Source organism: Bos javanicus, chromosome 5 (assembly GCF_032452875.1).
Source record: "Bos javanicus breed banteng chromosome 5, ARS-OSU_banteng_1.0, whole genome shotgun sequence".
Classification (NCBI taxonomy): domain Eukaryota; kingdom Metazoa; phylum Chordata; class Mammalia; order Artiodactyla; family Bovidae; genus Bos; species Bos javanicus.
The window spans coordinates 111,222,392-111,249,156 of NC_083872.1; the positions used below are offsets into that span (position 1 = coordinate 111,222,392).

Consider the following 26,765-nt stretch of genomic DNA (forward strand, 5'->3'; position numbering starts at 1 on the left):
TTTTCTCCACCTATTGTGTTTTTTATGTCAATGTTTATATTTTTCATTCAATACTTCAAAGGAGTTCACTGGCAGCCTAGTGGTTAGGATTCTGGGCTTTCACTGCTGTGCCCTGAGTTCAATCCCTGGTTGGGGAACCGAGATCCCACAGGCCGAGTGGCCAAAAAACACAAAGATTCTGTTTGATTCACTTTATTTCTTTTTTTCTTTTTGGCTGTGCCGGATCTTAGGGCATGCGAGATATAGTTCTCTGACCAGGGATGTAACCCAGGCCCCCTGCACTGGGAGTGTGGAGTCTAGCCACAGGACCACCAGGGAAGTCCCACTGCCCTACCCACCCCCCGCCCCTCCAATCGCAGCCTGTGTTTCTACTCTGTGGTATTCAGCTGGTACACGAGTCAGTCTGGAGGGTTCAGGACAGTGGTGGTGGTGGCTGGGAAAGTGCTGAGTCCTAACCACTGGACTGGACCACCAGGGAATTCCTTCAGCTGGGATGCTTGACCCAAGTGTGAACATGATGTCTCAGTGGTGTCAACACCGACTCCTTACGTGACAGCTCAGGGCTGAGTGTTCCCAGAAGGGGAATGTGAATGCTGTATTTTTTCTTAAGTCCTGAGCCAGGAAATGGCACGATGTCATCCTATTGATGAACGAATCTCAAACCTGCCTATGTTCAAGGGGAGGAGAACTGGACCCCACTTCTCTGTAGGAGGAGTATCAAAGAGACCATTCTTCAGTGACCAGTGCACGGTGGCATTACATGTATATGGAACAGATGACTCTGAATGTGCCACCAAGGCCTGGAGCTAACTAGATCTGTGTGCACTTCCTACCTCCCCTCTTTGGGAAAAGAAAGGGATTGCTGTATCGAAAGCCATCAGTTGTTTTGTTTTTTTTTAATAAACTTTTTAGTTTGTACTGGAGTATACCCACTCCAGTGTTCTTGCCTGGTGAATCCCAGGGACGGCGGAGCCTGGTGGGCTGCCATCTATGGGGTCGCACAGAGTCAGACACAACTGAAGTGACTTAGCAGCAGCAGCAGCAGCATAGCCAATTAACAATGTTGTGATAGTTTCAGGTAAACAGTGAAGGGACTCAGCCATACATACACATGTATCCATTCTCCCCCAAACGCCCCTCCCATCCAGGCTGCCACATAACATCAAGCAGAGTTCCCTGTGATATACAGTAGGTCCTTTTGGTCATCCATTTGAAATATAGCAGTGTGTACATGTCCATCCCAAACTCCCTATCTCTTCCCTCCATTCTCCACACCCCTCTCACCCTGCAACCTCAACCATAGGTTCCTTTTCTAAGTCTGTGAGTCTGTTTGGTAAATAAAAGGCACATTTTTTTTTTTAAATTCAGTTGAAAGACACTGCCAAACAACTCTCCAGAAAGGTACCTTTGGCAAATTTTTAACATTATCATTAGGCTTTGGTTCATCCACTCAAACACAATGAATGCATTTTTTGCCCAGGCAACTCCACATTCAGAGAAAACAGACCTAACACCTGCAATACTAAAGTAGCCTCCAGGGGGCAGGAGAGAAGGAGCAAAGGCAGGTTACAGCTCGGTCTGGGCTGGGAACTCGAATGTCCGGACACAACAAGGCAGCTCTAGGCTTGCAAAAGCTTGACCTACAAAGGACAACCGGACTTCCTCCTTCGGCTTTGCTGCTAATGCAGAACACATAAATACAGACAGTAGAAGAGGAAGCTGTTTCTATGACCTGCGACGATAGGTAAAACGTAGAGGTTCCTAGGTAAGTCAGGAAGCTACCCCCATTTAGGGCTTAAGAAAATACCTACCTACCCTGTCGTACATGCCTATCTTGAAGACCAACGGGGCTGGGGAGGCTAAAAGCCTTTGTGTCAGGCACTATTCCAAGCACATTTTGTAAGTTCTCTCATTTAATCCTGGCGGTAATCCTCAGGGATAGGCACTAAGCTTATTTCCAGTTTTCAGATGAGCAAACAGGCACAGAGAGTTGAAGCCATTTGTCCAAAGTCACACAGTGAGTGGAGGGTCGGGGGAGCCAGGATGCCCACCCAAGAATGTCTCAGTCTGAAGCTCCGGTTCCTAAATACTACCCTTGCTGAGATTTTTTTTCATTAGTGTGATCAAACCTTACTGCTGGAAGGGCTAGGGACAGTCTCTAAACTCTTCACACTTATGGCCCTATGCCTAGCAACAAGCCTAATGCAAGGTAGGCTTCAAATAAATATTTATTGAATAAATAAATGAGCATGGCTCACTGATCTGAATATTATTCACGGATTCAGACCATCAACCTTCGTCACTTTTCTCTCCATAAAAAAAATACAGGAATAACTTAAACACATTGAAAATCACCCTGTTTATGGACATTTTTGCAAAATTTGACAAACATATATGGTCAATTGTGTAACCATCACCCCAGACAAGATATAGAATGATTCCATCATCCTCCCAAATTTCCCTGTGCTTCTTAGTAGTAAACCCTACACACACACACACACACACACACACCCCACCTCACTCCCAGCCCCTGTCAACCACTGGTCTGTTTTTTGTTCCTATAGTTTTGCTTTCCCAAGAATGTCACATGAAGGAACTCACACAGCCTGTAGTCTCTTGTGGTTGAGTGTGTTAATTGTTCATTCCTTTTGATTCCTGAGTAATATTCCATTTTATGAATGTTCCACAATTTGTTTATACAATCTACAGTTAAGGAGCATTTGGGTCATTTTCGGGTTTCAGCTATTCCCAGTGGAACTTCCATAAACATTCCTGTACAGGGTTTTGTGTGAACATAGCTTCTCATTCCTCCAGGATCAATATCTAGGAGAGGAGTTGCAAGGTCATATGGCAGATGTGTAGTTAATTATATAAGAAGCTGCTAGATTGTCTCCCTAAATGGCTGCACCATTTTGTATTTTCACCAGCAATGTACAGACATTCCAGTTGTTCTAAATCCTCATTAGCACTCAAAATTGTCAAATTTTAAAAATGTTAGCTATTTTAATAGGTGTGTGAAAGTACAGTATCTCATTCTGGTTTTAATTTGCATTTCCCTAGTGACTAATGATGTTGAGCATCTTTTCATGTGCTTATTTGCCATCTGTATATCTTCTTTGGTGAAGTGTGTCTGTTAAAATCTTTTGCCCATTTTTTTTTAAAAGATTGTTTTCTTACAATTGACTTTTTAGAGTCCTTTATATATTTAGGACACAAATGCTTTGTCATAAATATGCTTTGCAAATATTTTCTCCCAGACTGTGGTTTGCCTTTTCAGTCATTCTTTGAACACGGTCTTTTGATGAGTGTTCTGAATTTTGATGAAATCTAACCCATTGATTGTTTTCTTTTATGGATCATGCATTAGGTAATACATCTAAGAACTCTTTGACTAACCCAAAGTCACAAAAAATTTTGTTTTCTCTTAGAAGTTTCATACAACCACAGAATACGATCGCTGTATTAAATGAGATAACGTATGCAAAGCCCTAGCTCAGGGCCTGCTGCAGAGTTAACATAAGAATCAATACACAGAGTCTAAGATGGATATTTGTGTATGAAATGTTTATAAGAGGTGCCCTCACACCCACCACGTTTCCTCTGCACAGATCTGGTGTCCTGTCATCACAGAATTCAAGGTATTCTGTCATCACCGGGACAACAAAGGCCCCCTGCAGAGAGATACCCTTATCCAACCACCTCCTGGAACCAGTGGGGACATGGAGGCCCTGGGGACTATGAGTCATCCTAACAGCCAGACTTTGAAGGCCACCATCCTCACTGCAGTGAACAGTTTTCCATCCAGCCTCTGTTTCCATGATACCCGGAGCTCTAGGTCAAGCAGTGACGGGGTGATGGGGACTAGGGTCTGTTTACTGAGCACCTACTGTCACAAAAAACTGTGGAAAATTCTTAAAGAGATGGGAATACCAGACCACCTTACCTGACTCCTGAGAAATCTGTATGCAGGTCAAGAAGTAATAGAACTGGACATGGAACAACAGACTGGTTCCAAATCAGGAAAGAAGTACGTCAATGCTGTATATTGTCACCCTGCTTATTTAACTTATACGCAGAGTACATCATGAGAAATGCCAGGCTGGATGAAGCACAAGCTGAAATCAAGATTGCCGGGAGAAATATCAATAACCTCAGATATGCAGATGATACCACCCTTATGGCAGAAAGTGAAGAACAACTAAAGAGTCTCTTGATGAAAGTGAAAGAGGAGAGTGAAAAAGTTGGCTTAAAGCTCAACATTCAGAAAACAAAGATCATGGCATCCAGTCCCATCACTTCATGGCAAGTAGATGGGGAAACAATGGAAACAGTGACAGACCTTATTTTCTTGGGCTTCAAAATCACTGCAGATGGTAACTGCAGCCATGAGGTTAAAAGATGCTTGCTCCTTGGAAAAAAAGCTATGACCAACCTAGACAGCATATTAAAAAGCAGAGACTTTACTTTGCCAACAAAGGTCCATCTAGTCAAGGCTATGGTTTTTCCAGTAGTCATGTATGGATGTGAGAGTTGGACTATAAAGAAAGCTGAGCGCCAAAGAATTGATGCTTTTGAACAGTGGTGTTGGAGAAGACTCTTGAGAGTCCCTTGGACTGCAAGGAGATCCAACCAGTCCATCCTAAAGGAAATCAGTCCTGAATGTTCATTGGAAGGAATGATGCTGAAGCTGAAACTCCAATACTTTGGCCATCTGATACGAAGAACTGACTCCTTGGTAAAGACCCTGATGCTGGGAAAGATTGAGGGCAGCATGAGAAGGGGACGACAGAGGATGAGATGGCTGGATGGCATCACCTATGCGATGGATAAGAGTTTGAGCAGGCTCTGGGAGGTGGTGGTGGACAGGGAGGCCTGGTGTGCTGCAGTCCATGGGGTCGCAGAGTCAGACAGGACTGAGCAACTGAACTGTGTGCCAGGCCCTTGGTTACAGCAGTGAACAAAGTAGACAAAATCCACACACTAGCAGAGGAAGACAATGAACAAATAATAATAATTACTGGATGCATAGTATGATGGTGGGCTGGCGTTCCTGCACCCCCAGTTCTGTCCCACTCTTTGCAACCCCATGGGCTGTAGACCGCCAGGCTCCTCCGTCCATGGAATTTTCCAGGAAAGAGTACTGGAGCAAGTTGCCTTTCCTCCTCTAGAGGATCTTCCTGGCCCAGGGATTGAACCGTCATCTCCTGAAATGGCAGGCAGATACTTTACCACTGAGCTACCTGGGAAGCCTGCTGGTAGGGTGGGGGTAGGTAGGACCTCTCCAAAAGAATTTATTGCTCTTCTTCGGCCTTTGCTTCTGAGCCAAGTATCGCTGACCCCTCCAGGCTGGGAGTGGAGGACACACAGGACGTGAGCAGCGAGCGTAAAAGCAAGGTGGAAGGCTAGGAGGTGGCGGGGGGTGGGGGGCTGTGCTTCAGAAGGCTCTCGAGAGAAGGGTTATTCATTCGCGGTTCATTCATTCGAAGAGTCTTCCTGCGGCACCTCCTGTGTCCCAAGCACCCCATAAGGAGGACAAAGGCGGTCCCTCCTCGCTCATTATATTGGGGGCAAGGCAGATCGCCAGGAAACCAGCAAACAAGTAACGAAGGTGGTTTCATTCCAGAGCTGCGTAGGCTCGGAGGGGCAGTGATGGACGCAGGGCTGCCCGGTCCTGGGGGGCGGCGACAAGTCCTGCGTTTGCTGCACACACACAGCCCCTCCTCGTCCCCCCGCCCTCTCTACTTAGCAAAGAGGTCACCACGCCGGCGACGAGCGCGCCCTCCGCCGGGACCGCAGAACCCGCGCCCCCGCGATCTAGGGCGCGCGAGGCCCACCCCCGCGCCCGCCCAGCTCCCTCCGCGCACAGCGCCCCCTCGCGGGAACCCTCGGCCAAGCAGGTGGCGCGAGCAGGGGAGGGGGCGGGGGCGCCGCGCACGCGCACGGGCCGGCGGCGCGCGCCGAACGGGGGGCACCGCGCGGGTGCAGCCACGATGGAAGGGGGTGCGTACGGAGCTGGCAAAGCCGGGGGCGCCTTCGACCCCTACACCCTGGTCCGGCAGCCTCACACCATCCTGCGCGTCGTGTCCTGGGTAAGGACGGCCGGGTGACCCGGCTGGACTCGGGGTAGGGGGCCGGGGTGGGGGGCGCGGGCAAGGGCCGAGCTCCCGGACGGACGCCAACTCCCCCCGGGGCCCCGGGGGACCCGGGCGCGGCCGCTGGTGGGGAGCCGTCCGGCCGGATCCTGGCGCCCGTCCCTCCTTCCTTTCCGAGCCCCCGGACGGGGGTGCCCAGCGCTCGCGGAGGCTTTCCTGCGCCCCCACCCCTGGCCTCCCGGTGACCCTACTACTTGCTCTCCCCCACGTCGCGGTGACCTCCAGGCCGCGACCAGGCACCTCACGGCTCGGGCTGCGTGCGGCCGCTTGGGCGGACTGGAGACCGTGGGACCAAACACTGGTTTCAGGTGGCTTTTTTTTTTTTTTTTGAGGGGGGGGTGTGTGTCTGTGAATCACCAGGTGGCCTTGTTTTTGAGAGTGGGGGGTGGTGAATCAGGGCGTGGATCGTCTCGCGGGGTGCAGCGCGCTTGCCACGGACGTTCAAGGAGGAGAGGGCAGGAAACCGGGTTTTTTTGGCTTAACCTGGACAGTGTGGAGCAACGCGGCGGGAGCCGGATTCCGGGCTTCCACCGGGAACTGCCTTTCCGCAGCGTGACCTTGGGGTGGAAGCCACCCGAGAAATGTTCACGGGAAACGAGTAGTTAAATTTCGAGGTGGGCAGCGTCACCTCCTCTGGCTTGCCTCGGTTTCCCTATTTGTGGCGAGATGGGAGGAGCCTCCTTGAGACCTTCTTGGGCTGGGGTATTTCCTGAATACACCTGGATGCCCCAGCAGCGAGGGGTGGGAGCCGGAGAAAGGACCCCTGCCCACAGAGAAGGGCAGAGAGGCCCGATCTGGACCTCCAGCCTGGTGAGGGCAGAATACCCCAGTGCAGAGAACTGAGTGGGGAGTCCCCTGTTCAAAGCTGGGGTCAGGGAGAGGATGGGACAGGACTAGCACAGGGTGAAGGGTTCACATGGCCTGGGAGGCACCCCCACGGAAAGGAGGCCTGCCCCTCTCTGGAGAGAGGTATCTGGGGCTCCCTCGGGTTGCCCAGGCCTACTCACTAGAGGGTCTCGCCTCTGCAGGCCTGGGGCCCCTGCCTGTGGGCCTAGGTTAAAAGTGCCTGGATTGGGGACACTGGGCAGGGGCCCTACCAGCCACCCCAGGGGATACACCTAAAGCCAGCTGTGGCCAAGGCATACTCAAGCTCCCTCACTTCCTGGATTTTCAGGGCCATATTAGCGTGTGATGGGTGGGACCGCTTGGGTGTTTATCTCTGGCCTCCCAGAGGAAAAAGGAGCTATTTACCTTTGCTTTGTCTGAAAACGTTCAAACCTGCCTCTGGTGCCACAGGAAGCGTCATGGCCACATTTACACTCCAGGCTTCTCAAGTGCCCCCTAGATGGGGAGCTCTCCGGGGGCAGGGAAGCCCGGTGATGGCACATGGCCAGGCACCCCAGGGGTACATCTTGGAGGGTTTGTGGTGCCGAGTTCATTCATCCGTGTCATCTCCAGCTCTGCAGAGACCCTGGCAAATCCAGTGCAGCTCTGGGGGACACCTGCCTGACCAGGTGGGCTGGCTCTGTGCTCTGCTTCCCTCACCTGGCCTCTGGGCCGCTGGCCTGGGAGGGTGAAGTCACCGGCTTTGTGAGGGGGTGTGGGCGTTTTGTCTGCCTGGGTCACTTCTGCTGGTGATGGCTTCATTTAGCGAAGCTTTATTGAGTTGGCTAGGCCCGGAGGGAAGGTGGCATGACTCAGACACAGCCCTTTAGTGCCAAGGAGCCTCCGGTCCTGCTGGGGAGTGAGCCAGGCACCCCCAGGCAGAGAGGCTGGGAGCGCTCGGGAAGAAATCAGAGAAGCTTCTTGGAGAAGGTGATGTCAAATTGGGCCTGGAAGGATGAGGAGGGTTGACAGGCGAGCACATCCAAGCACAGGGAGGACCTTCCAAGCAGAAGAGAGAAAAAGTCACTAAGCACCTACTGTGTGCAGGACTGTACTCACGATTGCTCACCTATTTCCCCCAGAAACGCACTTGAGGCATCCGAGGTTCAGAGAGGCCCAGGGTTACTGAGCATCGCAGTGGCAAATGGAGAGGATTTGAACCCAAATCTTCCTGTCTCCAAAGCACAGTGCTTCCCCTGGATCAGGAAGCATTTGGAATCCTGGGATCTCAGATTGGGGAAAGATAAGGGTCATCCTTATCCTTTGGAGTATTGGATGGGGGGATGCTGGGTCCATCCCCCCATCCAGTACTCCAAAGGCCCCCACAGCCTCCCAGCCCTGCTCACTACCTTTGCGTGAGCAGAGGCGTCTGATACAGGCTGACTGACACTTTAAAAAATGTACATAGGTTTTTTCCTGATCATTAGAAGTACCTGCCAAGCCACTTGTGATGATTGTACCGTGACATATATGTACTTAGCACCACTGATCTGCACACTTAAAAATGGTTAAGGTGGTACATTTCATGTTACGTGTGTGTGTGCTCAGTCGTGTCTGACTTCGTGACCGCATGGACTGCAGCCCAGCATGGCTTCTCTGTCCGTAGGGTTTTCCAGGCAAGGTTATTGGACTTGCCATTTTCTATTCCAATACTGTATGTATCTTACCACAAAAAAAGGAAGAAAAGCCCATGTGATCCCACCTCATAAGAAGGGCCTCTGTCTCCTTCCAGTCTTTCTCAAAGACACGTGGTGTCATGTCGTGGACACATGTGCCGACCTGTCCTTTGCCCTCGTGTTCCTTCTGCTCCCCACAGAGTCTGGCAGGTCTTAAGCTTCACCTTTGAGCTAATGGAGTCTGAGCATCCATCACCGATTTGCCCTGGTTTGCCAGAACTTGCCTGCCTTCTACACAGGAAGTCCCATATCCTGGGAGCAGCCCTGTCCCAGACAGACAAGACGGCCGGTCACTCTGTCCAGGATTCCTGTGTTCCCCAGACCCTTCTCACAGCCCTGGAGGGGCCCTAGCATTGAGAGCACATGGGCTCTTGATTTTGTAAAAATCTGTAAAAGAAAGATCTTTGTTATTTCTGTTATTCATTTGAAAGTGGGCCCCCAAAGCACGTAAGCTTCAGGGAGTCGCCAAACCTGGACCTACCCTAGAACCCGAGCCCCCAGGCCCACAGGACCCCCTGATCTCATGACTGAGGCTTTCTCAGCTTCTCTCCACCCCTGTTCACCTTACACTCCCCTAGCTCGCCCCCTCCCCCAACATGTGAGGGTGATTACTCACCACAGGGATTGAGAAATTGACCCTGAGGGTTAAGGTAGGGAAGAGAGCTGATGAGTCCTCTGGCAGATTCCAACTTGGATCCTTCCTGACCTGGGCAAGGTGAAGTTCAGGTAGAGCAGGTAGAGCTCAGAGCTGCCTCCTCTGTGCTGGCTGGGGGAATAGGAGGTCTGGCACCAGCCGTGGCCACCCCCTGTGCCTCTGTCTCCCTGTCAGAGGTGCCCAATCCGGCTCTGATCTTGCAGCCTGTCAGTGACCCCTTTCTTTGTCCAGAGCCAGGTGAGACCAAAGGAGTTTTAGCAGGGAGCTAGCTGATTTCATATGAAGGCCCTCCTTCTATTTGAAATGTACATCTTTACTTTTAGAGCATTGAAATGACCCATGGGGAAAAAAATATTGGCGCCGATGAATGAGAGGTTTTCTTTTTCTTTCCAGATTAATGCTCTGTTTTGGCACAAATGAAACAATAAACTGTTTGAGGTATTGGTATTTTCAGAGTTGATCTCTTAAGGGCTTTGGCTTATAACACTCAGGATGCTGTAAGTAGAGTGGGACATCTTTCCTGCTGTGACAGAAGTAAGGGGCAGGCTGGAGATGACTTGTCTGCTGGCTGGAGACAGAAACTGGGCCTGGGACTGTCAGAGCCGCAGTTTCAACCCAGCCCGCTTGGGTCCACATTCAGTGTACCACCCGTGGCTTCCCTGAATTGCGGTGGCGTCAAGGAGTGGCTTGAGGGAGCAGTTTTACACCCTCATTTTTATCAGATTCCCTCAGTCATGCAAGCAAACACTGAGTCTGAAAGCTGAGTTGGCAGGATATCCCTGGAGGTCCAGTGGTTAAGACTCGGTGCTTCCACTCCAGGGAGTGCAGATTCGATTCCTGGTTGGGGAACAGAGATCCTACATGCCATGGACATGGCCAAAAAAAAGCTGAGTTTGCTTTGCAAAGGCAGCGCCTTCCAAATGAGACCCCCTTGTCTCTCTTCCCAACCATTTGCCCTCCCTGTCCTGCCTAGAAATTCTGGAGCCTGCAGTGTGGCAGTGGGTAGAATGGGTCCGGGGTGGTGACAGAGCCTGTGGCCAGCTCTGGCGCTCATTCGTTCCACAAACACCAAATCCCTGCTGGGTGCCTGCCTGTATGTCCCACCAGCAGTCCTCTTGTCCAGTGAGAACAAAATTGAATCGGCAGGAGCCATCCAGAAGGCTTGGAAAGTGTCAAGGAGATCCAGTGCAGAGTGGCTACCTCTGCCTCGGGGCATGATTCCTGAGCTGAGCCTGATAAAGAAGGCGGGGGAAGTTTATATTCCAGGTGGGAGGAACAGCAGGTCGGAGTGGGCTTCAGAAACAGTGCTGAGCTCCTGGGGACGCTGGGTGTGTGCGTGAGAGTGAGAGGTTGGTCCAGGGGCATGGGGGCAGGCAGGTGGGCAGCCCAGGGCAAGCCTTGGATGCCAGTTTCATGAGCTGAGCCTCAGCTGAGAGCCACGGAGAGCCTCAGAGAGGGAGTTCAGGCCGAGAAAGAGAACAGAGGCGTGTTTTGGAAGCTTCCCTGCAGTGGGAGGTGTGACTTTGGGTCAGGGTGGAGGTGTGACTTAGGGAGGGCTCTGGGGGAAGGCGGCCCAGCAGGAAATGTGTGGAATGGTCCAACCTGTCCTCTTCCAGCACCAGGCAAGGCCCTGCCACTTACTCAGGGAGCTGGGTCCGGGGCTCCTTTGGCATTTATCGCTGAAGGTCTTGAAATCTTCCTCGCCTGTGGCTGACCTGTGACTGGCTGGTCCCATCACTCTCAGGCCTAGGAGGGGGTCAGGAGAGGGCTGGTAGGTTTCTGCGTGTGTCTTGGGCATCTCGCGTCCTGGGACCATGCAGGAGCTTGAGGAGTCTTGGGTTTGGCTTCAACCACAGAGCCGCCAGAAGGGGACCTGGGAAAGTCCCAGCCTCATCAGTAGCATGGGATTGGGGTACTCGGGCTCCAGGGGGTACCTGATTCGGTTTGTGAAAATGGACGTATAAAGGGCCTGCCACCCAATCTGCTCCTCTGGGCACGTGACATCCCTGTCCAGTGGGTTTCATCCCTCCCCCGCCACTTTAAGTGAGATTGCAGCCTGCACCAGACTTTCAGGACGTGGCCCCTGCTTCCTGCTTTGGGGAGTCCCCAGCCACATGGGGAGTCCCACACGGCCACTTGTGCAGAGCTGTTAGGCGGGCCTGAGCCTGGGGAGAAAGAACGAAGCCTGGGGGAGGGAGAGCGGAGAGAAGGAAAAGCCAGGAGGAGGGGGTGGGGAAGGGAGAGGGCAGATGGTAGAACTGGCACGGGAGCCGCGTTGGCACCTCCACCAGAAGAACCAGCTGTCTGGTAGGAGGGGAGGCCAGGCGGGCATCAGGAGTGTCTGGGGCCCAAGGCCTGAGGCCACGTTCTGCGCCCACTCCGACTGTGACGGGCGGTGTGACTTGAGTAACAGGCCAAGATGGGGCCTCAGTTTCCCCATCTGTCAGATGGGAACAGGAGACTCAGGTTGGGCTGGTGAGTTCCCAGCCCTTCCACCCTCAAAGAACCCACCTCTTGCTCCTAGTACATTGCAGGCGGGAACTTTGAGACCAGTAAGTGTTTGAAGAAGTGATGTCAACCTCCCCCTGCCCCCCACAATGCTTTGTGGGGGTCTGCAGAGTGGGCCTGGCCCTAGGGCCAGAACCGTGTGAGCTGGACAGTGTCAGCTGGAGCTGGCAGGGTGGCCCAAGCCCTCCCCATGTTTCTGGGGAAGCCCTCCCACCCAGGAGGAAATCGTGCTCACGCCCCCTCTGCTGGGGAAGATGCATGGGGGAGGGGCACCGCGGGGAAGGGGTGGCTTTTTGGCTAGGACAGTCCCAGGCTGTCAGGCCCAGGCTGTTTAGAAATCAAGCATCCAGGAGCCCCAACCTTCCCGGGCTCCTCAAACAGCTCAGGGTCCAGGGGTCAAGAGGACATGGTCTGATCTCCGGCCCTTTTCTGAATACCCCCTGACCCCTTCCTTAAAATTGCAGGGTAACCGGTCCCGCCCTGGCCCTGCTTCCCCCAGCACGGGCCGCCTTCTCAGTGGGGGCTTCTCTTTGCTTCATGCCCTCCCTCCACCCAGCCTGGAGATGGGGCAGAGTCCTCCTGGCTCCTGAGGCTGCTTGCAGACCTTTCTCCCCCAGCTTGGAATCTCAGGCCAGCTCCAGACCAGTCACTGCCCTCACTGTGGCCCAGCCCGCCCCTCCCGGGTCACTTCCCCTGTCCCTCGAAAATGCAGAGACTCCGTGTCACGCCTGCCCGCCCGCCCCAGCACCGTCCTGCCTGCCTTCCTGGTCTCTGCAGCTCCCCGCTTCTGTGACCCTTCTCTCCGCCTGGCCTCTTCCTCTCCGCCTCAGCCGCTCTCACCGGGCATACCCTGGTTCAGGCTGTCGTTCCTGGCGAGAACTCAGGTGTCCACCCCTCCCTGCCCCTCCCCACCCCTCCTGTCTTTCCAGCTCTCTCCCTTATGTCCTTGACCCGGGACCCTCCCGTGGTGCCCCGGCCCTTGCCGCATCCTCCCTGTGCCCCTCTCCAGCTTGGGCTCCAGGGTGGTCTCACCCACCTGCTCTGGGCTCTAGCCTTCCTGCGTCGCTGCTGTGCTCACCTGGCAAAGTCCTGCTGCCATCCACCCTCGGCCTCCGCACACCTGCCCTCCCCCAGGCTCTCTTCTGTTCCGGCGGCCAAGGCCAGCCTTGCAGGGTTCACCAGATCCACACTGTCACCTGCTCAAGGACTCGAGTTCAAGGACTCGAGTTCCCTCTCTTCCTCCTTCCCTCCACTCTCGCCTCCATCCTCCACTCTGGCTCTCTCCCGTCAGCTTACAAACGTGTGTTCTTTCCACCCCCTCGCCCAGTTCTCTGGTTCGAAGGTTTGGCTGTGGTCACTGTCCCCGGTGTTCCTCTCTGGTTTTCTCTCACATGTGTGCCCCGTTCAGGCCCTTGCCCTCACCCCTCCACCTTGTCAAGATCATCTCTGCCCTTCACGTGGCCAGATCCCACGGCCAGTCGTCATTAATGGCTCTCTTGGCTGCATCTGGCCCATGAGGGGTTTGTACTTCCTCCTGGTGGTTCCAGCAGCCGCAGGACTCTGGCCTCCTCTTTAATGTGCCCTGTCTGTGCGAGGCTCACAGTCTAGCAGAGGGAAATGCAGCTGAGAAACCACTTAAGATCTGGAGGTGAGCGCAAGACCTAGAGTGAGGGGACGAGGGGACACTCACTCAGGCGCGGGACGGGCTGGAGCGATGGGGCCAGCCAGGCGGAGGGGGGATGTTCTAGGCAGAAGGAATGGCAGGGGTGGAGGTCGAGGCCGAGAGGTACCACATGGTGATGTAAGTTCTAGGGGGCAGGGACCGTGTCTATCAGGCCACAGTCACGTCCCCAGTGCTAGACGGCGCCTGGCATCCCGTCGGGGCTCACATGTGGGTGAATGAAGCTGGGAACTTCCCTGCCCCACTCTCCTCCTACCCACGTTCTCCATTCAAGTCTCCAGTCTTCAGGGCGAGTGGGTCTCAGTTTCCCCATGTCTAAGGGGGGTCCCTGCCCTGCTGAGGTTATGCAGCCACAGGAGGGGGAAGACGGGACACCGTCGGATCAGCAGACTGAGTCTCAGTGCCTCGGGGACAGGGCCCCTGCCCAGCAAGCCCACTCCCACCCCCACCGCAGAGAGCACACACAGGAACAGCTTGCAGGAAGATTACGGCCTAATCCGCCGCAGGTTGCTTCCAAGGCTGCAGAGGGGGCAGCCAGGCCAGAGAGGAGAGAAGGGGGCCTGCTCGCCCCGCCTCAGCCCCGAGGCTCTGCACAAGGCTCTTGAGGAAGTCGAGTGCCCGCCCGGTGCCCGTCACGCGCCGCTGTGCTGGCTTAGGCCCTTCCCCTCACATGACTCCAGGGGAGGCAGGGCCCATTTCCAGGAAGGGAGCCCTCGAAGCCTGACTCGTCCCTCAGATGCTTGGCTGTCCCTTTCTTCATCCATCCTTCCCCTGGAGGCCCAGGAGGCAGAGATTTCACAGGGACGCTGGCAGGAATGTGGCTCAGCTGTCACTGAGGGAGAGGACTTGGCAGCCTGTTTTTAGGGAGTGAGCTCCCTGTGGTCAGAAGTGTGTAAGCCAAGGTGCCAAGGAGAGAATACTCGTTCAACTCTCGTGCTGCCTGCAGCTCTGCCCGTTGTTCAGGCTTGCTGTTCATTCCCGACCCTCCCTCTAGGTTTGAGTCAGAGACACACACCCAACAACGGAATCGATACATAAGAAAAAGAAAATACATAGTGATGTTATCAAGAAAATAAATGGGGGTGTTGGCAAATACTGGGAGTCAGGTCTGGAGGGCTTCTCTGAGGAAGTGGCTTGTATTGAGATTTGGATATTGAGAAGGAACCAGCAGGAGCCAGCTTGGAAGACCCGGGGGACTCTAGGCATCCCAGACAAAGGAAGCAGCCATGCAAAGGACCTGAGGCAGGAATGAGCTTAGGAGGGAGCAAGAGGAGAATGGCAGGAAAGGAGGCTGAGCAGAAGGCAGGAACCCTGGGGGTTGTGGTGGGGACGGGGCTCTCACCATGGAGATGTGGGATGCAGCAAGGGGTGACGTAATCTGACTTAGGTCTAAAGAGATCTTTGCAGCTGCGGTGAAGTAGATGGGGCAGGGGGCAGGAGTGGTACACAGGGCCTGGGAAGCTGTTGTCATCGCCTGGCGACAGGGGACGGTGGCCTGGACAAGCGTGTGGGGCGTAGAGGAAAACAGAGTTGTTTGGGGAAGGCTGAAGAACTAGGCCCACGAGCCAGGTTGGATGGGGTTTGAGGACACGCCCACTCTGGGGTCTGAGCAGCTGAGTGGGGGTCAGTGTGCAGATGGATGGAGGTCGCTGGAGACTGGGAGAGACCAGAGATGAGACCAGAGGCCCAAGCAGGGGGACCTTGGGAATCCATCTTAGGGACTTTTTGCTCAGCCCAGGAGGGACTGAAGGCTTCCCTGGTTGTTCTGTTGGTAAAGAATCTGCCTGCAATGCAGGAGACCCCGGTTCGATTGCTGGGTCCTGAAGATCCCCTGGAGGAGGGCATGGCAATCCACTCCAGTGTTCTGGCCTGGAGAATCCCCGTGAACAGAGGAGCCTGGCGGACTACATTCCATAGGGTCACACAGAGTTGGACACGACTTAGCGACTAAGCACAGCACAGGAGGGACTGATGAGAGTTGGGGGGTGGTGAGTGCCCCCTGGCGGCTGTCTGGAGCCAGCTTGGAGGAGGCTGGAGAGGTGGCAGTCCTGGGTCAGGCAGCAACACTGTGGCCTGGGAGTGGAACATTGCGGCCTGGGAGTGGAACATTGTGGCCTGGGAGTGGACAGCAGCCCAGACCGCCAAGTGGAGAGCCAGCGAGCAGATCAGCTGGCTGCCTTGCAGTGTAAGGCTGGGACCAGGGACTCCTCCCAGCTGCCCAGTTTGGGAGCAGACGTCCTTGTACAGGGTGAGGCAGAAGATGCCATCCGGAAATAGCAAAGCTGGTGGGCAGTATAGGCTCCCAACCTCATCTCTCCATAGTTTATGGGGGAAGACTCAGCAGGTGCCTAAAAGTGTTTAAAGCCAGCCCTCTGGGAAGTTCCTGGCAAACAGCAGTGACCTCTGCCCCCACCTCCCCCTGCCACCCCCACCCCACCCCACCCCACCCCACCAGCTGGGCCAACTCTCTCTGAAGCCCAAATTAGCCTGATGCCCGGCAGTGGTCCAGGCCCAGGCTGCCAGCTCCGTGTGCAGACGTGGAGGAAAGTGGGCCAGGACCCTCCTGCACTGTGGGTGGAGACAGGCGCGGGACACAGCTGTCACTCCTGGGGCTCACCTGCTCCTAGAGTTTGGGGTCTGGAATTCACTTCCTCATGGGGAGGCAGCTGAAGGTTAAGGGTTGGCTCACGTCCTGGAATGGGGCTGGCAGGCACACTGACGTGCTCCGGGTGGGCTGGCCATGGGCAGGCCAAAGTCCAGATAAGCTTCAACTTCCCTCTCTGTGAAATGGGCTAAGTAAACCTGCTTTGGGGGGTGCTGTTTTCTTGCTGCTGTTTGTTTGTTGAAGTGTAGTTGATTTATAATGTTGTGTTAGTTTCTGGTGTACGGCGGAGTGATTTGGTTTTACATATATGTTTATGGATTTTTTCAGATTCTTTTCCATTACAGGTTATTATAAGATATTGAATATAGTTCCCTGTGCTATCCTGTAGGATTTGATCTATTTTATATACCGTGGTGTGCGTCTCCTAATGTGTAGGGGGGTGTTTTTAGTTTTTTGTTTTTTCCTTAGAGGTTTTGATGGGGATCAAACAAGATGATTTTTGTCAAGCACTCCCAGTGGATGCAGGGCCCCTGTGGAGGCTATGGGTTGGCTCAGTGTCTCAGCGGGGGACAGACGCATAGATGACTCCCAAGCAGGAGTATGTGCAGGGTCAGGGTCGGGGAGGGTGACTAGGAAAGAGGGTGTCCCAGAGGGCGGCTGCAAGTTGCCACCTCCCAGCAGGCTCTTGAAGGGTGTGAAGGAGTTTGTTCCTCTTTGATGGAAAAGGTGGGGAAGGGCGTTCTGGGAGGTGGGAACTGCTGGGGTAAAATGGTCAAACAGCCTGTGGCTTTGCCCACGCTGGCCCTCTGGGATGGCTGAATTGTGGGGTGGGAGGGAAGAGATGTGAGGCCAGGCAGGGTCTGGCAGTTCTGGAGTCTCTGTCTCTGTGTGTCTGAATCCAGGAGCCTGAGATGCTGAGGTCCCTGCCGATTTATTTTTCTGAGTTTGGCATAGCTCTGCTCTAAATGCCATCTGGAATCTGGGTTTTCTTTTTTTTTAGACACAGGATTGGATTATAAAGATGGTGAAAAAACACAGTGTCTTGGCCCGGTTTACTTTGGTGCTTTTTTTTAAAAAACATTTTCTTTAGTGCAAGGGAAGGATGTTGTTTTTCCTGTGTCTGCCAGTAACCAGGGCCCCCCGAGGCCCCCACCCTCATATTCTCTTGTTTCCCAGCTGCTGGTTCTGCCTCCGCAGACCTGTCTCCAGTCCCTGCAGCAGATCTGCTCTTTGGGGTGAGCGTCTCCCTCCCATGCCTTTGCGGCTGTGGCCGGTATCAAATTTCATTTGGGTTTCATTTCCGGTTCTCTGGTGGCTGCTCTGTGTACACCTCGCCGTCCCCTTAGATCCGGCCTCAGCAGGTTACCCCAGAGGCCGCCCGACACAGGGCACCAGCCTTGGAATCAAGAGAGACCCAGGTTTGAGTCTGCATCCACCCCAACCAGCCGTGTGACCTCGGCAGGCCCCCCGGACGCAGGTAGAATGAGAATAAGGACAGGGACCTCAAGGAGTCAAGAACATGTGCTGCAACCCCATCGTGGTCCTGGAGGAATCCCGGTTCCTCCTCTGTCTGACTGTGGAACAGAAACCTGAGGCTGGGGCCTGCTTTCAGCGGGGGCTGCCTCCCACCCTCCCCAATCCTGACCCTGCACATACTCCTGCTTGGGATTCATCTATGGGCCTGACCCCCACTGAGATCCTGAGCAGCCCACTGAGTCAGGTGGGGAGACTGCGGCTAAAGGAGGAGTTCACCTGGGCTCAGAATGTCTGTGGGGAGCGTGGGCAGACTGCAGGGGCCTGCTTGTGTGTTCTTAGCAGTACTTCTTCCCTTCCTGGAGCCTCAGTTTCTTGACCAGCAGACTCTCAGCCTGGCCCGGGGAGGCTCCCTATCCTGGCCCAGCCCTGCAGCCGGGGCACCTGGCATGACCCCCCAGGCCCCCCTCCCCTCCCAGCAGTGGGCCTCTGTCTGCAGGTTCTGGTGACGTTCCCTCCACAGGACAGTCCCCTCCCGCCCCTTCACCCCATCCCTTGACCCACACCAGCCCTGCCCCCTCATCCCTCACCTGGGTGCTGCATGGTCCCGCTGGTCCCCCTGCTTTTACCTTTGACCCACAGTCTTTTCTCCACCTCACCGGGGTGATACTTTTTAAAACCTAAGTCAGATCAAGTCACTCACCTTCTGCTGAACTCCGCCTTCCCTTTGAAGCCCTGGGTGACCTCACCTTGCTCATTCCCTTCAGCTATACTCTGTGAGCCTCTTCAACCACCAGACTCATTCCCGCCCCAGGGCCTTTGCACTTGGGGCTACTTCTCCATGGAACGTCTCTCCCAGATATCTCCATGGCCCTACATCCCTGCAGACAGGCGTCTGCTCAGAGCTCACTGGGTGACCCCCGTTCACCCAGTCTGTCTCCTCCTGTCCCTCCTGATGCTCCTTTAGGCTCCTTCTTGACTCAGCTCAGAAATCCGTGCTCAGGGCTCCCTCCCTGATCCCTGCCACTTCCCCTCCCATGGGTCATGGCCTGCATTATCTACTCCACTCGTTTAGGGTCAGTCTGGCACCTTTTGGATGCTCCAGGTCAAGGTCACTCCAGGTCACAGGCTGATCCTTGCATGCAGGACCTCACTCATTGCTCACAGAACGTCAGTGGTTTGGGTACTGTTACGCCCCACTGTGCAGACTTGGAAACCGAGATTCGAGAGGTTAAGTGACCGGCCTGGCGTCACCTGCTAGACAAGGGGCCAGGCAGATTCAGCATCCAGGCTAATGTGACCCAGGCTCTTGCCTCCTTGCTCCTGTCCCTCCAGAGCTGGTCAGCTCCTGACAGTTGTGTCTCCACAGAGGTGGTCACCCCTGGACACCCCCTCTCAGCCCAACGTAAGGCACCAAGAAGCCTGTGACCTGTGATGAATGCCTTCCCGAGGCCGTGTCTGTGGAGAGGAGGGCGGGGAGCTCTGAAGGACAGGTGGCTGGGAGCTGGCCCGAGGGCCCCTCCTTCCACTCTGCCTGTGGCTCCTCCAGGCCCCTCGGAGGCTGTTTTGATCTTCCTTCGTCCCCTCTTGGGGACACGTCCTCGCCAGCACTTTCCTCTGGCTTCCCTAAGGATGCCCTGCTCTTCTCCCGCAAGAGGGCTTGTCTTAATGGTTCCTCCTCTGCGGTCGCCAAAGCCCAGACTTCCGCCCACCTGCTCCCCTCGCCCCACAACCTCCTCGAAGCCTGCTTTGGGGGGGGGCCCACCCTTGTTCCAGCCCCCAGGGAGCATGTCTGTCAGGAAGTGTCCAGGGCCTCTGGAGAAGGCAGTTAACCCTTACAAAGTCCCGGCCGCTCTGCTCCAGGTGCTCGCTGATGTCATTCTCCCATCAGCCCTGGACTGATTTTTACAGAGGACCAAGCTGAGGCTCCGGAGAAGGTAATGGCACCCCTCTCCAGTACTCTTGCCTGGAAAATCCCATGGACGGAGGAGCCTAGAAGGCTGAATCCATGGGATCGCTGAGGGTCAGATGCGACTGAGCGACTTCACTTTCACTTTTCACTTTCATGCATTGGAGAAGGAAATGGCAACCCACTCCAGTATTCTTGCCTGGAGAATCCCAGGGACGGGGGAGCCTGGTGGGCTGCCGTCTGTGGGGTTGCACAGAGTCGGACACGACTGAAGCATCTTAGCAGCAGCAAGCTGAGGCTCAGAGAGGTTAAGTCATTTGCTGGAGGCCACACAGCATGTGGAGCAGGCTTGGGATTTAAATCCATCCGGTCTGTGTGACTCCTCGTGTCTGAAGTCTCTTTCTAATCAAGAGGCTTTTAAGACCCCGGTTCGATTCCTGGGTTGGGAAGATCCGCTGGAGAAGGGATAGGCTACCCACACCAGTATTCTCAGGCTTCCCCTGTGGTTCAGCTGGTAAGGAATCCGCCTGCAATGCGGAGACCTGGGTTCGATCCGTGGGTTGGGAAGATCCCCTGGAGAAGAAAGCTGCTACCCACTCCTGGAGAATTCTATGGACTGTATAGTCCATGGGGCTGCAAAGAGTCAGACGCGACTGAGAGACTTTTACTGTCTTTCTGTTTTGCTGGATCGGTGGTGTCTAGTGACCGAATCTGAAGACAGGGCCTCAGATTCCCGACCTGGTGGTTTTCTGGTAGGAGTCTTAGACTGATCTCGGTCACAGTCCAAGGGGCTGTGTGAGTGGTGGACCCTGGAGCTGTGCAGTGCACGGCCCAGGTAGCCGGCTGTCAGAGCCCGCCTTCATCTCGCATTGGCGTCTGCCTTGCTCCTCTGGGCTGTGTCAGTAGCCCAGGGGTCCGTCTGACAAACTGCTTTGAAGTCAGGACTTCCTGCTTCTCCCCTCCTGTGACCCTGAACGCCAGACCTGCCACTCTGGCCCCACAGCCTGCTTTCCTGCTGATCCCCTGGGTCTCTGGAAATAAAGGGTAGCCCCTCCTTTAGGGGTCTACCTCCTGAGGCTGAGCCAGCTTGGTCAGGTGGAGGAGAGCCTAAGGCTGAGATTGAGGGGAACTGGGCTCCGATTCAGCCTGTTCTCCCGACAGCAGTGCCACCTTCTCTTTCGGAGCCTCGGTTTTCCTGCTCTGGCAGTTGGGGGCAGTAGGGATCGCCCTCACTGTTCCATGGGGTGATTGTGAAGACCGGAGCTTGTGACTGGGCAGAGCTGTGAGCCTGGGGGCCTCCACAGGCCTGGGGTTGTGGTGACGTGTACGTTCCTAAGTCAGGATGGGCAGACGTGTGGCTCACGGGCCGCCACCGCCCACTTCGGTGCCCGTGGCTGAACCAGGACACAGCCTATCAATCCTTTCTTTTTTTCTTGAATTGCAGAAAAAAATTCACATTACCCACAATAAGCCATTTCAGAGTATACAGTTCAGTGACATTTAGTGCATTCACAGTGTTGTACAACTGCCGCCTGTCTGGTTTAGAGACTTCTTCATTACCCCCATGAATACCCCCCATACCCATTAAGGAGTCACTCCCCATTCCCCACTTCCCCAGCTGCTGTGATCGCTGGTCTGTTTGCTATGTTCTGCCTATTATGGGTATAATACATAAAAGAAATCATAATGCTGACCTTTCATGTCTGGCTTCTTTCACTTCTTTCTTCATCAGTTTCAAGGCTCCTCTAGTTGTATCAGAACTCTGCCCCTTTCAGTGGCCGAATAATATCCCATTGTATGGATGTGCCACAGCTTACTTCTCCACTCATCTGGTAGTGGGTATTTGGGTCAGAGTCCTTAACACACAGTGTCATGAACCAGTGATCTCCAAACTTTAGATCATGCACTCCTTTAGGAAAAAAAATTTTGAGTCAGTCCTCCCATGAAGTGTGAATCTGAAACCCATGCACTTACGGTCAATTAGTCTATGACAAAGGAGGCAGAATATACAGTGGAGAAAAAGCAGTCTCTTCAATAAGTGATGCTGGGGAAACTGGACGGCTACATATAAATGAATGAAATCAGAGCATTCTTTCACACCATATACAAAAACAGACTCACAATAGATAAAGAAAACATAAAACCCATAGAGGAAAATATAAGCAGAACACTCTTTGACATAAATCCTAGCAATATTTTGGGGGGATTTATCTCCTAAAGCAAAGGAAATAAAAGCAAAAATAAACAAATGAGACCTAATTAAACTTGAAAGCTTTTGCACACCAAAGTGAAAGTCGCTCAGTCGTGTCTGACTCTTTGTGACCTCATGGACTAAACAGTCCACGGAATTATAAACAAAACAAAAAGACAGCCCCACTGAATGGGAGAAAATATTTGCAATTGATAAGGCTGATAAGGGGTTAATACCTAGAATAGGTAAACAGGTCTTACAGCTCAACACACACGCACGCACACACACACACACACACACACACACACACACAATCCTGTAAAAAAAAAACGCTGATTAAAAAATGGGCAGAAGATCTGAATAGACATTTCCCCAAACAGGACATGCAGATGGCCAACAGGCACATAAAAAGATACTTAGCATCACTAATCACCAGGGAAATGCAAATCAAAACCACAGTGAGGTATCACCTCACATCAGTCAGAACAGTTAGCATCAAAAAGAACACGAATAGCAAATGTTGATGAGGATGTGAAGAAAAGGGAATCCTCATACACCTTTGATGGGAATGTAAATTGGTGCAGCTACTGTGGAAAACAGTATGGAGGTGTCTCAAAAAACTAAAAATAGAACTACCGTATGACCCAGCAGTTCCACTCCTGGGCATATATCTGAGGAAACCAAAAACACTGACTTGAAAAGATACATGCACCCCAGTGTTCATAGCAGCATCATTTACAGTTGTCAAGAAATGGAGGCAACCTCGGTGTCCATCAACAGATGAATGGATAGGAACTTCCCTGGTGGGCCAGTGGCTGATTCTATGCCTCCAATGCAGGGTACCAGGGTTCAATCCCTGGTCATGGAACTGGACCCCACATGCTGCACTAAGAGTTTGCATGCTACAATGAAGATCCCACGTGCCACAACTAAGACCCCCACGCAGCCAAATAAATAAATATACTTTTTTTTTTTAAAAAAAGGTGAATGGATAAAGAAGATGTGGTATATATATGCAATGGAATACTCAGTTCGGTTCAGTTGCTCAGCTGTGTCCAACTCTTTGCAACCCCATGGACTACAGCACACCAGGCTTCCCTGTCCATCACCAACTCCTGGAGCCTGCTCAAACTCATGTCCATCAAGTTGGTGATGCCATCTAACCATCTCATCCCCTGTTGTCCCCTTCTCAGGCTGCCTTCAATCTTTACCAGTATCAGAGTCTTTTCCAAGGAGTCAGTTCTTTGCATCAGGTGGCCAAAGTATTAGAGTTCAGTATCAGTCCTTCCAATGAATACTCAGGACTGATTTCCTCTCTGATGGGCTGGTTGGATCTCCTTGGTGTCCAAGGGACTCTCAAAAGTCTTCTCCAGCACCACAGTTCAAAAGCATCAATTCTTCGGCAGTCAGCTTTCTTTATAGTCCAACTCTCAAATCTGTACATGACTACTGGAAAAACCATAGTTTTGACTAGACATTTGTTGGCAAAGGTCTCTGCTTTTTAATATGCTGTCTAGGTTGGTCATAGCTTTTCTTCCAAGGAGCAAGCGTCTTTTAATTTCATGGCTGTGGTCACCATCTGCAGTGACTTTGGAGCCCCCAAAAATAAAGTCTCTCACTTTTTCCGTTGTTTCCCCATCTATTTGCCATGAAGTGATGGGACCAGATGCCATGATCTTAGTTTTCTGAATGTTGAGTTTTAACCCAACTTTTTCACTCTCCTCTTTCACTTTCATAAAGAGACACTTTAGTTCCTCTTCCTTTTCTGCCGTAAGGGTGGTGTCATCTGTGTATCTGAGGTTATTGGTATTTTTCCTGGCAATCTGGATTCCAATGTGTGCTTCATCCAGCCTGGCATTTCACATGATGTACTCTGCATATAAGTTAAATAAGCAGGGTGACAATATACAGCCTTGACGTACTCCTTCCCCAATTTGGAACCAGTCTGTTGTTCCATGTCCAGTTCTTACTGTTGCTTCTTGACCTGCATACAGATTTCTTAGGAGGCAGGTCAGGTGGTCTGGTATTCCCATCTCTTTAAGAATTTTCTTTTTTTTTTTTTATATATTTTTTAAATTTTATTTTATATTTAAACTTTACATAATTGTATTAGTTTTGCCAAATATCAAAATGAATCTGCCACAGATATACATGTGTTCCCCATCCTGAACCCTCCTCCCTCCTCCCTCCCCATACCATCCCTCTGGGTCGTCCCAGTGCACTAGCCCCAAGCATCCAGTATCCTGCATCGAACCTGGACTGGCAACTCGTTTCTTACATGATATTTTACATGTTTCAATGTCATTCTCCCAAATCTTCCCACCCTCTCCTTCTCCCACAGAGTCCATAAGACTATTCTATACATCAGTGTCTCTTTTGCTGTCTCGTACACCGGGTTATTGTTACCATCTTTCTAAATTCCATATATATGCGTTAGTATATTGTATTTATGTTTTTCCTTCTGGCTTACTTCACTCTGTATAATAGGCTCCAGTTTCATCCACCTCATTAGAACTGATTCAAATGTATTCTTTTTAATGGCTGAGTAATACTCCATTGTGTATATGTACCACAGCTTTCTTATCCATTCATCTGCTGATGGGCATCTAGGTTGCTTCCATGTCCTGGCTATTATAAACAGTGCTGCGATGAACATTGGGGTACATGTGTCTCTTTCCCTTCTGGTTTCCTCAGTGTGTATGCCCAGCAGTGGGATTGCTGGATCATAAAGCAGTTCTATTTCCAGTTTTTTAAGGAATCTCCACACTGTTCTCCATAGTGGCTGTACTAGTTTGCATTCCCACCAACAGTGTAAGAGGGTTCCCTTTTCTCCACACCCTCTCCAGCATTTATTATTTGTAGACTTTTGGATCACAGCCATTCTGACTCGTGTGAAATGGTACCTCATGGTGGTCTTGATTTGCATTTCTCTGATAATGAGTGATGTTGAGCATCTTTTCATGTGTTTGTTAGCCATCTGTATGTCTTCTTTGGAGAAATGTGTATTTAGTTCTTTGGCCCATTTTTTGATTGGGTCGTTTATTTTTCTGGACTTGAGCTGTAGGAGTTGCTTGTATATTTTTGAGATTAGTTGTTTGTCAGTTGCTTCATTTGCTATTATTTTCTCCCATTCTGAAGGCTGTCTTTTCACCTTGCTAATAGTTTCCTTTGATGTGCAGAAGCTTTTAAGGTTAATTAGGTCCCATTTGTTTATTTTTGATTTTATTTCCAATATTCTGGGAGGTGGGTCATAGAGGATCCTGCTGTGATGTATGTCAGAGAGTGTTTTGCCTATGTTCTCCTCTAGGAGTTTTATAGTTTCTGGTCTTACATTTAGATCTTTAATCCATTTTGAGTTTATTTTTGTGTATGGTGTTAGAATTTTCCACAGTTTATTGTGACCCACACAGTCAAAGGCTTTGGTGTAGTCAATAAAGCAGAAGTAGGTATTTTTCTGGAATTCTCTTGCTTTTTTGATGATCCAGCGGATGTTGGCAATTTGATCTCTGGTTCCTCTGCCTTTTCTAAATCTGTCTTGGAATAGAATACTACTCAGTCATAAAAAGGAAGGAAAATTTGCCATTTGCAGCAACATGAATGGCCTTGGAGGGTATTATGCTAAGTGAAATAAGTCAGACAGAGACAAATACTGTATATCAGTTAAATATGGAGTCTAAAAAGTGCAACAAACTAGTAAATACAACAGAAAAGAAGCAGATTTACAGATACAGAGAATAATTGTGGTTACCATCAGAGAGGGGCAATACAGGGGTTAGGGATTAAGAGATACTGTTATGTATAAAATAAGCTACAAGGATTTATCGTACATCATGGAGACTAGCCAATATTTTATAATAACTGTAAATGGAGTATAGCCTTTAAAAACTGAATCACAAGTATATATTATATACTTATAACATATAATATACAATTATACTTCAATAAAAAATGTAGATTTGTTTTATATATATATTACTACTGCACTGATGTATCTAGTCCGTTATAAAATCCATGTGTAGACATCTTAAAGATACAATTGAAAAAATGATGCTTCTCATATTTTTTCTCACACCTGCCATGGAGTCTCTACCCATCTAAGGTGTTAGCTAAGGACAAAAATGTATCTGGTTCACACTGAAATTATAGTTCCTCATTGTGGAAAAATTGGAAAGCAAAGTGAAGTGGGAAATGGGCAATTAAAATCCTCTGCATTAAAATGGATAACCAAGAAAGACGTACTTTATGGCACAGGGAAGTCTGTTACGCGGCAGCCTGGATGGGAGGGGAGTTTGGGGGAGAATGGATGCATGTGTGTGTGGCTGAGTCCCTGTGCTGTCCACCCGAAACCTCACAGCTTTGTTAATCAGCTATGTGCTTAGTTGCTCAGTCGTGCCTGACTTTGCGACCCCATGGACTGTAGCCCGCCGGACTCCTCTGTCCATGGAATTCTCCAGGCCAGAATACCGGAATGGGTTGCCATTTCCTTCTTTAGAGGATCTTCTCAACCCAGGGATCTAACCTATATTTCCTGTGTCTCCTGCATTGCAGGCAGATTCTTTTACCCAGTGAGCCTTCGGGGAAGCTTAATCAGCTATACTTCAGTATGAAATAAAAAGTTAAAAAAAAAAGTTCTATGCAGCTGCACCTCACGTTCACTGCAGGCCACATCTGAGGCTCTGTCTTCCTGTCTGTATGTCCATTGACTGTGGGTGGGCCTCTTCATCGTCAGAGTTTCAGGGGAGGTGAGAGGCAGGAGGAAGAAGCATGGACTTCAGGATCAGGTCGCTGGGTTTGAAGCCAGCTCCGCCACGTCCCAGCTGTGTGACTCTGGGCACACAAACTAACACCTTCACCTTCCTTGTCTCATCTGCAGAATGCCAACGATACTGATTGTATTCGTTAGCTGCTGCTGCGTCACACCACACCCCCAAATGCAATGACTTAAAACAGGCAGTGTTCGGGGACTTCCCTACTGGTCCAGGGGTTAAGACTGCCTTCCAATGCAGAGGACACTGGTTCAATCCCTGGTT

At 51.8% G+C, this 26,765-nt stretch overlaps 1 protein-coding gene across 3 annotated transcripts in view; it reads left to right on the forward strand.

Moving 5' to 3' along the window:
- Nucleotides 1–5,927: 5,927 nt before the first annotated feature.
- The window catches only part of SYNGR1 (synaptogyrin 1), a 31,748-nt gene continuing 10,910 nt past the window's right edge, over nucleotides 5,928–26,765 (forward strand). Inside the window, exon 1 of one of the 3 annotated variants that reach the window (XM_061418583.1) lies at nucleotides 5,928–6,089. In XM_061418583.1, coding sequence (XP_061274567.1) covers nucleotides 5,991–6,089 — 99 coding nt within the window. In that variant the 5' untranslated portion in view covers nucleotides 5,928–5,990. The remainder of the gene's footprint in view (nucleotides 6,090–26,765) is intronic. The other 2 variants (XM_061418582.1, XM_061418584.1) reach the window with 2 other exon arrangements.